The sequence below is a fragment of the Larimichthys crocea genome, chromosome XXIV, assembly GCF_000972845.2.
Source record: "Larimichthys crocea isolate SSNF chromosome XXIV, L_crocea_2.0, whole genome shotgun sequence".
NCBI lineage: Eukaryota > Metazoa > Chordata > Actinopteri > Sciaenidae > Larimichthys > Larimichthys crocea.
The window spans coordinates 6,902,685-6,918,172 of record NC_040034.1 but is presented as its reverse complement, the minus strand read 5'-3'; the positions used below and the strand labels follow the sequence as shown (position 1 = coordinate 6,918,172).

Genomic DNA, 15,488 nt, shown 5'->3' with positions numbered 1-15,488 from the left:
TCGGGCAAGAGGCTATTATAGTGATATTATAGATTAAAATACCTGACACTGAAAATATTCTCCATACTTTTTTTTACTTTAGGTACTTTAACTATATTTTGATGCTACTACTTTTATATTTCTCTTTATTATAGTAAGATTTTGAATACTGTGGTATTTCTACTTTTACTTAATGATCAATATGTAGGATTTAGTGACATTGGGGCTGCAGATTGCAACCAAGTGAATTCCACTCCTCCTCCAATACTTAACGATCAATATGTAGGATTTAGTGACAATGCAAAATCTATTTATCTAGAGGCAGTGTTTGGTTTGTGTAAACATAGCGGTCCAACGTGCCGGACTGTGGTGGACTCCATGTAAGAGGACCAGCTTTCTCTGTAGGTAGGAAAGTCTCGTTCTAAGTCATCAAAAACACTTTATATGTTGAAAAATCTTATTTTCAGGTGAGTATTCACCAACAACTCGTCACTAATGACAGCATATGTATGAATATTATATGCATTTTCTGCCAATACATCCACTTAAATGTTACACATTGAACACTGAGTTAAAAAAAATATATGGCATTAATTTCTTGGTCTTTTTAGTGCGGACTGTTTGTGTAATACACCTTCCCAAGCGAGTGGGGGCGACATCATTTCTTCTTCTGTCGTTGACCGGACAGGACGCAGCAGCAGATTCATATACAGCCTGGATGGGTCACAGTCACTGCGCAGTCGCAGTAGCAGATGTTTTACAGATCTGGGACGTCGTGTTCCGGGACGAGCTGCTGCAGCAGAAGTGCATGCAGGCTGTGTTTGTGTATGTGTGTGTGTCCTGACTGTCTTTTACATCTCATACAACAACAATAACTCACGAAGAGTCGGACCGGCTCTGTTTAAAACCAAAGCGACACGGAAACATGTGAAATGTTTGACTGTGTCGGCGGACTGAACTAATATTGTGTCACCTCTGCGTCTGTTGACAAGTCTAAAGTTCATCAATGCAGGTACAGTTGGACCAGCTGGCACTGTTGGATTGTTAACGTGTGTCTTCATGCATGGCTGTGCGTGTGTGTGTGTGTGTGTGTGTGTGTGTGTGTGTGTGTGTTAATAACATCATGGACGTACTGTAAGTGCACATGTGACAAGACTTCCGCTTTGTGTTCTGTCATTTAAAATGACCTGGCACATTTGATGACTGCAGCCTTTTTAAATGTGAGAACTTGCTGTTTTTTCTCTGCCTAATATTGTAGTAAAATGAAGTAGAGCTGTAACAATTGGTCGATTAATCAGTTAATTGGCAATTTTAAAAATAATAATGAATTAAAGGTCCAGTGTTTACATTTACATTTAGCTGACGCCTTCATCCACAGCGGCTTACAGGGAGCAAGTTTTGGGGTTCAGTATTGTTGTGGAGGTCAGGAAGGAAGAAAGTGTTCAGTGTATTATTTATTGACGCTTGGCCCAAGGAGAATTAGCGACACTCTCAAAGTTCATCAGAAGTGCCTGAGTCGGTCTCACATTCTGCCCAACTCATCCTGGTGGATCGACTTTAAAACCCCAAGATAACACCACAAATACTACACGCCCAGAATTAGTCAAAGAGAATGTTTTTATTCTTGCAGGTGTTATTGTCAGCATATTCTAGTCTGGAGACACAGATGTCAGTTTATGCAGATTGGAACGTCAACAGCAAACTATCTATTATGTCTAAAAGGGGGGCAATAGGTCTCTTTGACTCTGACCACCACAGTGTTGAGATAGACTGGCACCTACTGTTGTAAACCAAAGCCAAAAAATTAGTACTGCTGATCTTAGGATAGAAAATTCCATAACAAGTATCTTGCTCAAGGACACCTCAACATGCAGACTAGAGGAGCTGGGGATTGAACCACCCGCTCTACCCCCTGAGCCACAGCCACCCATAATTGCGATTTAGAAATATCTATTGGCAAATTAGAAATGTTGTGTTTTTGTTGCCCTTTATATTTACAGAGAGAGCGGGTCCTCTTTCATGGCATCTTGGACTGCCAGCTTTCTATGGTAGCCCAGAACAGACAAACCAAACACTAGCTCTAGATGTGGCCCTTGTGAATTTTGGGGTATTGATTTGGTGGCACTCTACAACAACTTCAGTGCTCGGTGCCACAAAATCTTACACACTGAACCTTTTCATCGATTCATTTAGGTGATATTTTAAAGCAAAAATGCCAAACATTTCATTGTCAAATGAGATTATTGTTGTTTCAACACTGTCCTTTATCTGCTGGTCAGACAAAACAAGACTTTTAAAAACGTCACCTCAGAGTCTAAGAACTTGTGATGGCCATTTTTCACTGTTTTATTCATTAAAACAATCAATCAAGGAGATAAACCTTAGTATCAGCCCCAAACTGAATATTTTTTGGTTTGGACTGTTGGTTATACAAACAGTAGTTGAAGAATTTGCGCCTGACTAATAAAGAAAACAATTGTTATTTGCAGTTCTGATGTTGTCCTCGTTTCCTCAAACCTCCAGGCTGAACAAAAACTCACCGGACAGGCTTCAGTGGCACCTGATCCAACAACAATCCCTCGCTGCTATCTCAACAATGAACTGTGGATAGCCTGAAGCACTGACTGAAGAATGGCAAGGTTTAGACGCAAATCTTGCATCACGTTAATTGCTTTGGTGTTGCTTGTTTTCATAATAACAGTGGTCTTGAAGGCGCTTACACCAGAGGACTCACTGTTCAGCCTCCCGGACAAAAATAATGAGATTCAGAGAGAAGACGACAAGAAACCCGAGCAAATCAAAATGAACGACTCTGCTGAGTCAGAAAAAGATGCAGAACTGGAAAGTACGCTGAGGAAGTTCCCTCCTCCAAACTACTATCTCCATGCCTTCTACTACACGTGGTATGGGAACCCCAAGTTTGACGGCAGGTACATCCACTGGGACCACGTGCAGCTGCCACACTGGGACTTTAAGGTGGCTCAGGGGTATCCACAAAAGAGGCACGTCCCACCTAATGACCTCGGGTCCAACTTCTACCCCTCTTTAGGGGCTTACAGCTCCAAGGATCCTTCCGTTATGGAGGCGCATATGCAGCAGCTACGTACAGCAGCCATTGGTAAGAGAAATTAACCTAAACGTAACTCCAGGGCTCGACAGTAACTTAATATTACCAGTTGTCTTTTTACAATGATATCACTGTGTGATGATGTCATGATACTGTGATATTATCTTGGGCCATATGGCAAGACAAAAGGAGTCTAGGGCATACTGACCTGATTAATTGACTTTAAATACAGATAACATCATTATACAATTCAGTGTTTCTGCTTTAAGTTGCATTGATTCAGTTATGTTGGGTTGCTGACTATAGTGCCACAGCACTCACTGGCCTCGTGTTACCTTACATAAAAATGATCTGCCGAAAAGTGGAGCACTGGTGTAGGATCAATACTCAGTATTGGCAGAGGTATCAGAATCTATATTTAGATAGGGGAAAAGTTTTGTGTGACCTTCACTATCACAATATTAATAAGGACTTTTTGAATACAGATTTAAGCATTTAATATCACATGCAAAATCAAATAAAACTGATCTTTAATGTCATTAATTCCACTGTTATATGAACAGTATCTGAAAACTTGAACGATGAAGAGAAAAAAAAGTATTAATTCATTCAAATTCATTTTCATCATCTCCTTGTTGTTATGCTTTATATGTCAATTAAGGATAATATTAAGTTGCCGCCCAGCCCTTCGTTACAATACATAATGTAGTCATGTGTGTACTAATCGGCGTACTAGTTGTATAACTTCAAGTTTTGCAGGTTTTTTTATGATTTATGTTGTCAATTGTGGACACAACACTTTGACTCCTGCTGTGTTACTCCTACAGCACATTTAATATCACTGCTTTACATGTATAAAATGTGATTAACCTATTATATTTCTGAACAGTGTTTTTTTTCACTCAGGTTCAGGCGTCTGTTTATAAATGTGTTTGTTCTCAGGTGTCATTGCTGTTTCCTGGTATCCTCCAAATATGAAGGATGATAACGGTGATCCAACGGATGACTTTGTGCCTTTGCTGCTGGAAGTGGCACATAAATATCATATTAAGGTCTGTATGAAAATATGAGTGAGTTTAGTAGTAGTCGTTTTGTGTTTAGCAGGGGATTAAATGTTTGACATACAAAGTTGCTTAAAAACATCTAATGTTTGGAAAATGTAGAAGTTTAGAGATTTTGTGCGTGTGTGTTTCCAGGTAGCGTTTCACATTGAACCGTACAAAGGAAGAGATGAAGTCAACATGTTCACCAATGTCAAATACATCATTGAAAAGTGAGTATGTGATTACTTAGTGCTGGTAATTATTCTGTTATGGCTCATCACATCAGTCAGTAACTGTTATCATGACACTCGTGTCATATACCTCCTCCTCTTCTCAGATACGGAGAACATCCTGCTTTCTTCAGGTACCGGACAAACACTGGTAAGGTTCTTCCACTCTTCTACGTGTATGACTCATATCTGATGAACTCTGAGCAGTGGGCCAAACTGCTAAAACACACAGAGAGTAACAGCATCAGGGATACCCCATATGACGCCATCTTCATTGCCCTGCTGGTTGAGGAGAAACATAAGAGGGATATCCTGACTGCCGGTTTTGATGGTCTCTACACCTACTTTGCAACTAATGGATTTTCCTATGGGTCCACTCAACGGAACTGGGACTCGATTAAAGCTTTCTGTGAAGATAACAGCCTGATATTCATCCCGAGTGTGGGTCCTGGGTATATTGACACAAGCATTCGACCCTGGAACTTTCAGAACACTCGAAACCGCATTAACGGCAAATACTATGAAACTTCACTGAGTGCTGCGTTACAAGCCAAGCCCGATTTTATCTCCATAACATCTTTTAATGAATGGCACGAGGGTACTCAGATTGAAATGGCAATTCCCAAATCAAGCCAGACCGTGTATCTGGACTACTTGCCCAATAAACCTGAAATCTACTTGGAGATAACTCGCAAATGGGCTGCGATATTTGCTGGTGAGCGACGGAAATGGCAGGACTGAGGCATAGCAAATGTTTATTCGTGGTTGTATTAAATGATTACATAAAAGACGCTAAATGAAGTTCTAGTTACAGAATGCACAACAAAATGCACATAATGAATAACTGTATGAGAACAACCAAATGATTTTCAAAGCCACAGGCAAGCGGACCACATCATCATTTTTTTTTTTTTACACTGGGTTGAATTATTGTTAATTTAACTGATGTCTTATTACTTCTTGTTTACACAGCCTTGTACATTTTTGGTTTCATAACATAATCAGCATGTTTTATTACCGTCTTCAGCTGAACCTGTACGTTGGCATGATTTGCCGTTCTGTAATCTGTGACTATATTAAACCTCAATTAAAAAAGTGCACCCTGGAACGGAAGGAAAGACGCAAATAAACAAAGCAGCCTGCTGGTGTAAAGCTGGTGTCTAGCTCTCCTTCCAACTCATCCAGCCACATCCCAAAAACAATACAAGAAAAAAACCCAACATAGATCTTAATATTTGAAAGACATGTCAGCCTAAAAATGTGAAATGAATAAAAGTAAGTGACAACGGCGGAGGGATGATAGGCATCAAAAAGCATGCAGAGAGTGGAGGGAAAAAACAAGATTATTTTTGTAGAATAGTTTGCTGCCTTATTAACGATCTGACACTATATTAACATGTCTGGTACGTGTTGTCAAAGCTGCATGTTTCTGTCTGCATACGTCATTTTAACACCTGATTTTATTTTGGAAAGTTCTTTCTGCAAAATTTGCATAGTGGCTGGAAGAGATTCATTTCATGTCACTTTTTTAAGGTTAAAGCATTCAATACCGCTTGGATTGGCAGATATATACGCTTTTTTGAATGGGCTCAGTGATTTCACACAAGGATCAGCTTACCTGTCATGAGGTGTACTACTCGCAGTGGTTGACACCTTTCGTTGAGTCAAAGTCCAAGACCAGGACTAGTCGAGACATCTTCTATTTTTAGATGATTATTTTACAATATTACATATACTAATCATCAAGCAAATGCATTATAATAACACTTCAGAGACTAATAAGGTAATTATTTTCTTTTAAGTATATACATTTAACTTGATATAATATTCAACACTGTCCAAAGACAAAAAGGGAATCTGTGCAGTGTAATCACACTGTAGGATCACATTAGGTACATTAGGTATTTTCATTATGGTTCAGCTGGAATATGCTGTATGCAGTTAAATAAGAAAAATGAGATTTTCAAACAAAATGTACCTTTGTGAGCATCTCTATTCATTACACAGACTTGTTTACCAAGCTATTTTAAACTTGCAGACACCTCCAGACACCGCTGTCTGCTGCGTGAGCAGCTGAAATAAAAATAAATGATGAAAAATGTATTATGGTTCCTAGATTCTTCTGGACAAGTGCCATAGGAGATTGTAACAAAAAGGCAACTGTTAAGCAATAAAGATGTCACTGTTTTGAACGTACATATACATACATATATATGTATATATGCCAGGCACAGGTGCAAATACCAACGAGTCCGAGACAAAGACAACAGAAGAAGATACTACAGCACTGACCACTCATAAAGTATAGTATTTCACACTGTTGTTTGAGACAATATTAATAGGTTTAGCCATTTTAACCTTGCCTTACACTGTGGTCATTCACTATATTGGCCATCTGATGACGGGAAGCTGAAATGTTTTTCTTAAAAGGATAATGCCATAATGCGGTGCTTCATGTTACAAATCACATAAACCCGACCTCATAAAGTTTCTGGTAAATCAGTAACATGATATAACATTATGAACACATTTCTTTGTAATGTTCACACAGATCACATCCAACACAAAAGTTTAAGAAGTATGATGAGGAACGGTTCTAACGTACCGGGAACTGGTAGCTGCTCAGCTTACATGATTAAACATCCAGTGTGTTTTACTAACAGGCTTAAATAGAATTCATTTACACCTTTCCTATCGTATCAGGTAAAACTATCAAACAGTAATGTTAGCTAGGAAGTGATTTAATAGGCTCATAGGTTATCAAATATTTTGTTTCAGTTTGAAATATGACCTGATGTCGCTCCAGATTTTCACTGTCCGCTTTCTTTTCAGTTGCAGATAAAGAGGAAGCGGTGAAATGATGACAGACGTTCATACAACCTGGAACACAGCAGTTTGAGCTCTATGTACTATTATGAATCATTGATTCACGTTTGTAGCCGCAACTGATTGTTGGCCTGAGAACATGGAAGTAAACCTGGAAACTAGATAACTTTCTTGGTGTACGCACGAAGCGAGCAGTTCTCATCAGTCAGGTGTCCATATATATAATACATCAGTGGTCACGGTTTTGGGTTCTGGTTCCCGTTTTATGTTAAAGGAGTTCCTCCTGTGTCTGTAATTTTACCTGTCTTATCCAGTCCCACCCATTGGCTCCACCCTGATTATTTTCACCTGTGTCTCATTGTCCTTCTGTCTTCAATTGGGTGTTTAAATACCATCTGTTTTCCCTCTTTCTCTCCTCAGGTTGTCTCCAGTCCTGCTCTGTTTGATGTTTGTGCTTCTCATAGAGCATCCCAGTTCTTTTTTTCTTTTTTGCATTGTTGGACTTATTTATGTTTTTTTGGTATTTTCCTTGGACTGAGTTTGTTTTGTCTGGAGTGGCCAGCCACATCTTAGTTATTTTGTGCTTACCTGCCTCTTCAGTAAGTTATTTAAGTTACCTATTGCTTACTTAACCAACCCGTCTGCATTTTTGGGTTCACTAAACCATGACGTCTGTGGCATTTACCAAGCAGTGTGTGGTTCTAACAAAAGATAAGTTGCATTATGAGTATTCTTTGAGCTTGACCTACAAAAATGTAAGTCTCACACAAGTCTCCCAGCTTTATGAAAGTGTGATCATAAATTGCTAGTGTCTCTTTCTTAAACGATTCATGGATGAGCTGACAGGCTTCACTTGTGAAGTTAAAGGTTTAATGGTGCCACATTTGTAGGCTCAAGTGGCTGTTTATTTGTAGAATAATTATATAGTGAGCTGTCGTTCATAGCAGCAAGTGTGGAAATTAGATCCACATGTTGTGGAAATTAGTATAAATGACTAACTGATGTTTGATGTAGTTAGAGGTTGTGCTGCACTATCATCACTGACTGGCGGTCATAGTTACGCTTTCTTTCCGCTGTATCACTAAAAAAGGCAGCTATGTGTACACACACACACACACACACACACACACACACACACACACACACACACACACACACACCCCTAACATCCCAATGGGAGGAAACCTTTCTGATCTTGCAGCAGAAAAATGTTTCACCTGTTTTATTCAAATGAAAGCCTTGAGTAAATGACTGAAATGCAATATGCACTCTAACGCTGAATGTCAGCATCCAACCACCCCTCCTCCTCCACCACCTCCTCCTCATCCTCCACACACACACACACACACACACTGGAGCTCCGCCACAGCCTGCAGCTGCATTGACGGTAAACAGAGCAAGGTAGCGCATGGGCAGGCAGCGGAGAATTATTCCACATCCCTGAGCATACATGGCGTCCTCACACACCGAGCCATGAATTTAGTGTGCAGGCTGTCTGGGTAGCCGCCAATCTTTTTTTTTTCCTACCCCCTTCCTTCTCCTTCTCCTTCTTGCAACCATCATCCGTTGCGTCGGTGTGTGCATCTCTGAGAAGGAGGGAAGCTTCAGCGCACATTGCTACAGTAAGGTACCACAATTTTTTTTTTTCTGTATGGAGACGATGGATGTGAGCTTTTCCGGATCTATTCCTGCAAATACGGCGGACGGGCGCGATTTTTTTTATTACTATTATTATTCCAAACGCATCCACATCATCCGTATGTTGCAAGGTGTCTTTGAAAAGGGTACGGACCTCTGGAGGAAATGAGAAGAAAGGTCTATTTTGACTCACGCCTGTCGAGATGGTGAGTGCAATGCATGGCTATTTTTTTTCTCCCCCCTCTCCTCTCTACACACCATGGATGAGCAGCGGTACCTGGTTTTGACGGCAAATCCTCACCAGCTAATTAGAAATGATCTCCACAATCAATTCACTGCCAGCCGGCCTTCACACTCTCCTTTGACATCTTTTTTTTTTAATGCACTGGCCAGTTTATACTGTAGTGAAATATAAGATTTTTTCTCCACTGAATGCGACTTGTATTTCAGATCTTACATCTCAGCTGCGTTTGCATCGCACATACAGCGTTTTTTTTTTATTTATTTAAAGCATCATCCTGCACGCTATTATTATTTATATTCTGCGCGTTTTCGGTGCGCAAATGTGTGTTTGAAATATTCCAGCGAGTCAGTTTTCCTCATCAACTTGGATGCAGTGTCACGCCAGAAAGACAACCATTTTAAATAGTGGCTCGATTATAGCATCACGTTTTTAAAATGACCTTCAGTGCTCGGTGGCTCGGTGGAAATTGATTCTCACCTGGGATGGAGTGTCCTTTTACAATCAGTGCTGTGGCCTTCCTGACACGGTACACATAAATCACAGTGAAAATATGTGATTTTTCTTTTTTCTAGGACGGTCATGTCATTTATCCTACCTGTTACTAAAACCCACATCAGGGATTTGCATCCTTGTGATGCCCAAATCTGTGCTTGCTTGTTTTTTTTCCCCCATCATTTCAAACATAGCACCGCTGCAGGCTCACTCACCCATGCGATGCTCTTTGCGTGTCCCAAATACATCACAATCCATTTGACAAAACCAGTTGTTTGAAATCTGAATGAATGCTTGAGCTGCACATGTGTCACTCAGGAGGGGAGAGAGGAACATATAAACTGTGTGAGCCATATCTCATGTTAAACACTCTGACCTCAGCACCATCACCATGGAGACACTCTAACCTAACCACACACACATTTAATAGGCCTGTTGGGGTTTTTTTCTTCTTCTCTGCATTACTGTTTCACATGTTTGACACCAACGTACAGTATGTATGGCATCCTCTGTAGCAAAGAGCTTATCGCTGCTGCTGCAGCTGACATGTTGCATTGGTGTAAGAGGATTTCACTACATGAAAATGTATTGATACAGTAAGCCTTTAAAAGGAGTTGCACTCATCTGCCACTGCTTCATGTGGCCTTTGTGTGCAAATCAGTGTACCCAAGTCACAGATGGGAGAGATGAAGGGCCGCTGTCATACATTCAAGGCCAGTATCATTCTCCATATGTCCATATTGGAAAGGTGATGGGGAGGAAAATCAGTGTTGGAGCTGGTCTTGCTGAAAATCTGCATCAGTGACGTGTGGAATAAAAAGCAAGTCACCTTTTTCAAGGTCTGCTCCTGCACTTTGCGTCTCAATCTGCTTGCATGGCCTCTTTACGGCAACATGCAGGTGTGTTGAGCCCCGGAGAACTGAAGAGTCAGAGGGGGCTTTCTGCCCTCGTCAGCCTTAAGATGGCAGCACCCTCTTACAATATGTGGTATATGCTAAAAAACTAATAACAGCTGGAAGCTTACATCCATGCTTACCTAGCACATCTGAAAAAACATCCAAGATTAACTGTCAGTTTTGCAATAACCTTCAGTGTTTTCATTTTATTTTCCAGTTAATTTAAAAGATTTGTTTTGTGGAAGTAATTTTTTTTTTTTTGTCTGCACGTTGATTGTCTATAACCTCCAGACATGCTGTTTCTGTGCTGATGCTTCGTTTCTTTCCCCTTCTCCAGCTCTAATTTATTTTTCTCTCTCTGCTCACGTAAAGGAGGCATCATTAAGAAGACCTGTACGTTCAAGATCAAACACACCTCATTAGATCACTATAGATCATTGTTATTCAGCGTGAGAGCAAAGGGGGATCTCATAGCTGTGAACTGCATTTTTTTTTTCTTTCTTTTTTTTTTTTTCTGTCTATGAGCATTGAATCAAAAAGAAGACTGATCCCACTGTCGACCCAATGTAGGAACTGCTCCTTCTGATTCCCACAACCTCTACTCTTGCTTGGATTTCAGCTTTCAGTCAAATCCACCAGGTTCGTATTATGTTCATGAGGAGGCAACATGTCTTTGTGTATTGATCCAAAGTAGCAGTAGGTGCCTTGTAGATCAGAGCAAGCATAGTGAATGTTCACGTGCAGATGCTCAGAAGCCAACTGTGTTTAACTGAGGCACAAATGATGTTAATGATTCATTATATAAACAAGTGGTGATCATGTGGAACACCTTTGCATGACTGGCTGGTTAGGCTGGATGCTGTTGATCATTCTGGTTTTTTCTTTCCCCTTTGGTTTGCCCTTTTCAGGACGGAGTATGCCATCTGCACCTTTTCACAGAATCCTACGACCCCTTCTGCTCGGCACTTTCATACTGGGATGCTTTGTGACTCTGTTTTTGATGTATTTTAAACCATCCACCAGCTGGTTATCAGGTCCTGTAGAGTCAACAGTATCCACAGACCGGGTCAAGAACCTCTTCTCTACCAAGAGTGATAAAAACGTGACCACTGTGTTGATCTGGCTCTGGCCCTTTGGACAAACCTACGACCTGAGTGTGTGCAGCTCTCTCTTCAACATCGAGGGCTGTTTCATCACAGCGGACAGGAACTTCTACAACAAGTCGGATGGGGTCGTTATCCATCACCGAGACATCTGCACCGATCTGTCTAACCTGCCGCCGCTCCAGCGACCATCCTTCCAGAAGTGGATATGGATGAATTTGGAGTCACCGTCGCACTCCTCCCAGCTGCCTGGGATCGAGAACATGTTCAATCTGACTCTGAATTACCGTCAGGATGCTGACATTGAAGTGCCTTATGGGTCCATCGTAGCAGCGGAGGGCGATGAGGACTTTGTCCCACCCAGCAAAAACAAGCTGATCTGCTGGATTGTGAGCAACTGGAACCAGGACCACGTGCGGGTGAAGTACTACAATGAGCTGTACAAACACATTGAGGTTCACGCGTATGGACAAGCCTTCGGGGAATACATCTCTGACCAAGACTACTTCCCCACCATCGCCAGCTGTAAGTTCTACCTGGCTTTTGAGAACTCCATCCACAAGGACTACATTACTGAAAAACTGTACAACCCACTCTCTGTCGGGACAGTGCCAGTAGTTCTCGGCCCGCCCAGGCAGAACTACGAGAACTTTATCCAGGGAGACGCCTTCATCCACGTGGACGACTTCACCTCGCCCAAGGAGCTGGCTGATTACCTGCTACTCCTGGACAAGAATGAGGAAATGTACCTCAGGTACTTTGAGTGGCGGCGGCACTTTAAAGTAAAGAAGGCCTATTTCTGGGCAGAGCACACATGCCTGGCTTGTGATTACCTGCGTAGGCACAAGGAGTACAAGGCATTCAATAACCTTGACAAGTGGTACTGGGGCGGATAGTGCTCTGAAGGGCTATGCAGTGCTTGTTTTGTTGTTGAAGGCAGCGCTTTGAGTTTTGTCCTTCAGGTTAACATGAAGGGTCATTACTGTGCTGTCCCGAGCTCCTGAATGATGATTTTTTTTCTATTGGTTCAGTGGCACAGTGAGACATCCATCTTTATTTTTTCCTTTTTAATTTGCAAGCCAATTTGCTAAGCCTTATTTTGCCTTTTATGTTTATTCATTTTATTTATTTGTAATGGATTACAAATGCACTACATTTCTTTATTGTTATTTGAACCTATGTTTTGCTTAACATGCCCACATTTGCTGCTATTTTTATTTTATTTCTTTTGTTTGATTATTACTATGAGTACTTGATTGTGTGGATGCTCCGTAACATCCACGATGCAAGGATGTGTTTTGTTTTCGTGTATTTTTGTTTTAACGAGGTGGCAAATGGTGGACATCGGACTAGAGCTGGCTGCAGAAGGAGACTGACATAAAAAGTGAAAATATTTATGTAATATTTATTCAAGTGAGGCACTATATGATTAAAAAAAACAATCTCATCTGTGCTTGTGATGCAGTCACCTATGCATTGTTTACTGAACTCAAATGTGAAAGTAATTCAATTGTGTCATGTACATATTGTGTATTTTTGGAAATTATGTAGCTGTCATTTTTTTTCCTAAGTTTTTTTTAATAAGTTTGCACTGCTAATCCAACTGTTACCTATCATGACATATGTACAGCAAGACAGACGGTCATCATATTATGTGGTTGTAGATGACATATGGTGATCATTACTCCGGTAGCCTCTCTCCGACAGCAGATGTGACTCTGCTCTGCGAGAGGGAGGTTACTATTTTAATCATGTTGTGAATTGTTCATTGTCACATGTGATGTGTCACAGTGCAGTTGGAGTCCCATGTGGATGATGATTGTACAGTACAGAGCCGTACTTTTATTATCACATTCTGAGCTGAGCTACAAAATCTGTAATTTTGGACTGAGCAGTGACAGGAAAGAGCACAACATGAACAGCTATATGGAAAAGCTATATCTCTGTACTGTACTGTGCTGTCATCCCATGATGTGACCCAAAATATTTACAGTGATATTTTCAACTATTTCAGGCAGACGTTGCAATATGGGTGAAGCTGATGTTGGTTTAAATCAGATCACATTCTGCCCACATGTGGGACCTGTTAGAAACAATGTGAAAGATGTGATTATTCCTTTCTTTGAATGATCACACTGCAAGTTTTTTTTTCTGGGAAGTTAAAGGTTGCATGTGAATAATATTTTTCTGGATTTTTTTTTTCTTACACCTGTTTACAGTTGTGGGGCTTTCCAGCCGCCCTACATCACTCAAAATCACAGGATTTAAAATAAAAAAAATAAAAATTAAAAAAAAAGACAGCTTAGCATCTGTACATATCACATGACTTTTAAATGTTGTCAGAACAGCTAATCCATGAACAATGCATCTCAACAGCACTCAGCAGCTATTGACATGATAGTTAAGTTTTTACAGAACGTACTGTGCAAAACCATGTCAACATTTTATGCAAGATCAGCAGCAGTCTTCTTGGTCAAAGTACTCAAACATGTTTCAGGTTCAGGTTTCATTTTGATATCTCCTTACTGTCAACGGGACCATTGATGTAAATTAGGATGAATTTAATTATTTTTCTTATTATGGTTCCAAATGCCATAGTGAAATCTGTATATAAAACTTATCAAGATCTGAATCATCTAGATCAAACCAGCCCACGAACGCAGATCATTCCTGTATGTGCACCAGACAGAGGAAGCTCCAACGGTGTTTGCATTCATGAGGAAAAGAAACAATTTGTTGTATATATTTTTAATGTTCAAATCTCTTTATAACGTGCAAAAGTATGGGCAGGCAGTGAATGCGGTTTCACTGCAACCTTCGTGGGTATCGTTAGAGCCTCGAGAGGCTGTGAATCGAGGTGAAAGGAGAGAGACACTTGAAAAGGATAACATCAGAGACAATGGTTTCAGTGTTGTGAGGTGAATGTTTTCATCAGGGGAGGCAATTTTACACAGAACTCTTATTTTATTTTATTTTTTGGATCTTGTAATCCTGTTGGCATGACCTGATTCAAAAAAAGTCATGCCGAAATGCAGCAGAGATATAGCACTTTTATTCATGTGAAGTTGTGTGACTCACTGTGCTGGTGCCTGTCTTAGATGGAGCTATTGTGAGTTCAGAAACTGTCATCCAAGACCTTGGCTGTCCCACAGATTAACTATGAAACTGCCACTCCTGGTTTCATATTGTACAGTCCAATCTCATGTACGAAAACAAAGGTTTCTTGTCCAATGTTGTTGGTGACATTAAGGAACAAAAGAGTTTTTGTGTGTGTGCGTGTGTGTGTGTGTGTGTGTTGTCTGTTTCTTTTATTTTTCTTCCTTTTCTCTTTTTTTTTTTTTTTTTTTTTTTTTTTTTTTTTGCACAAAAACAAACACAAGGAGTTGTGGCTTTTCTGTCCCCCGTCTGAGTCTGTGAGTGTGTCACAGCACCAGAGTAAATCAGGATGTCTCTGGATACTGTCTGACCTGGCACTGATTATTTTATTTTAAATTATTTTTGCCAGAGTCCTTTTTAAAAACACTGCATACTACTGAGTGAGATGAAATCTTTCTGTGCGGTCAAACGTGAAGATTTCTCCAGAAACGCTCATTTTCTGCCAGTTCACTGAACTAATCAGTGAGTCAATCAGTGCAAGTTTTTTGCCAAATCATTGTATTTTGCCAAATGTTGTGTTTTAACTGTAGTTGTCTGATAGTGTCAAAGAAAAATAAAGATATGGATAAATGAGCAAACATGAGTGGAGCGTACAGCACTTCTTTCTAAGGAGACAGCTGATGGTGTATTTGAAGGTAACCTTTTGAAATAATTTTCCATTTAACTCGAAGCATATTCTCCTGTTGCTTGTGGCTCTTAGGTGATTTGCGCAAGGCTGAATGAGGTGTCATCCCCTTTTATTAGTGAAATTACCATCAGCATTCCTCTTGTTAACCTCCTCTCCATCGCCTAGCAGCAGAGAGTGTGCAGGGGC

The 15,488-nt window shown here is 40.4% G+C and overlaps 2 protein-coding genes across 8 annotated transcripts; both read left to right on the top strand.

Moving 5' to 3' along the window:
• Positions 1 to 707: 707 nt before the first annotated feature.
• manea (mannosidase, endo-alpha) lies at positions 708 to 5,471 on the top strand. Of its 2 annotated transcripts, none has more exons than XM_019254465.2 (5): positions 708 to 991; positions 2,503 to 3,097; positions 3,989 to 4,098; positions 4,243 to 4,319; positions 4,427 to 5,471. In XM_019254465.2, exons 2-5 carry the CDS (start codon positions 2,611 to 2,613, stop codon positions 5,058 to 5,060), a joined length of 1,308 nt encoding a protein of 435 aa, XP_019110010.1. In that variant the 5' UTR covers positions 708 to 991; positions 2,503 to 2,610; the 3' UTR covers positions 5,061 to 5,471. The 2 variants fall into 2 exon arrangements, with proteins under 2 accessions (XP_019110010.1, XP_027131052.1); XM_027275251.1 differs by lacking the exon at positions 708 to 991 and adding an exon at positions 1,133 to 1,199.
• A 2,000-nt stretch (positions 5,472 to 7,471) lies between these two features.
• On the top strand, positions 7,472 to 13,796 carry fut9a (fucosyltransferase 9a). 6 transcript variants are annotated; one of them, XM_027275267.1, is made up of 3 exons: positions 7,472 to 7,744; positions 10,986 to 11,054; positions 11,324 to 13,796. In XM_027275267.1, exon 3 carries the CDS (start codon positions 11,332 to 11,334, stop codon positions 12,412 to 12,414), a length of 1,083 nt encoding a protein of 360 aa, XP_027131068.1. In that variant the 5' UTR covers positions 7,472 to 7,744; positions 10,986 to 11,054; positions 11,324 to 11,331; the 3' UTR covers positions 12,415 to 13,796. The 6 variants fall into 6 exon arrangements, with proteins under 6 accessions (XP_027131068.1, XP_027131067.1, XP_027131064.1 ...); XM_027275266.1 differs by having other exon boundaries at positions 7,473 to 7,744; positions 10,941 to 11,054; XM_027275263.1 differs by having other exon boundaries at positions 7,473 to 7,744; positions 10,788 to 11,054.
• Positions 13,797 to 15,488: the final 1,692 nt, after the last annotated feature.

Coding starts and splice junctions, on each gene's coding strand:
- fut9a (XM_027275267.1), top strand. CDS start 11,332: ATGCCATCTGCACCTTTTCACAGAATCCTACGACCCCTTCTGCTCGGC.
- manea (XM_019254465.2), top strand. CDS start 2,611: ATGGCAAGGTTTAGACGCAAATCTTGCATCACGTTAATTGCTTTGGTG. Junction 4,099..4,242: donor CACATAAATATCATATTAAG/GTCTGTATGAAA, acceptor GTGTGTTTCCAG/GTAGCGTTTCACATTGAACC. Junction 4,320..4,426: donor GTCAAATACATCATTGAAAA/GTGAGTATGTGA, acceptor TCCTCTTCTCAG/ATACGGAGAACATCCTGCTT.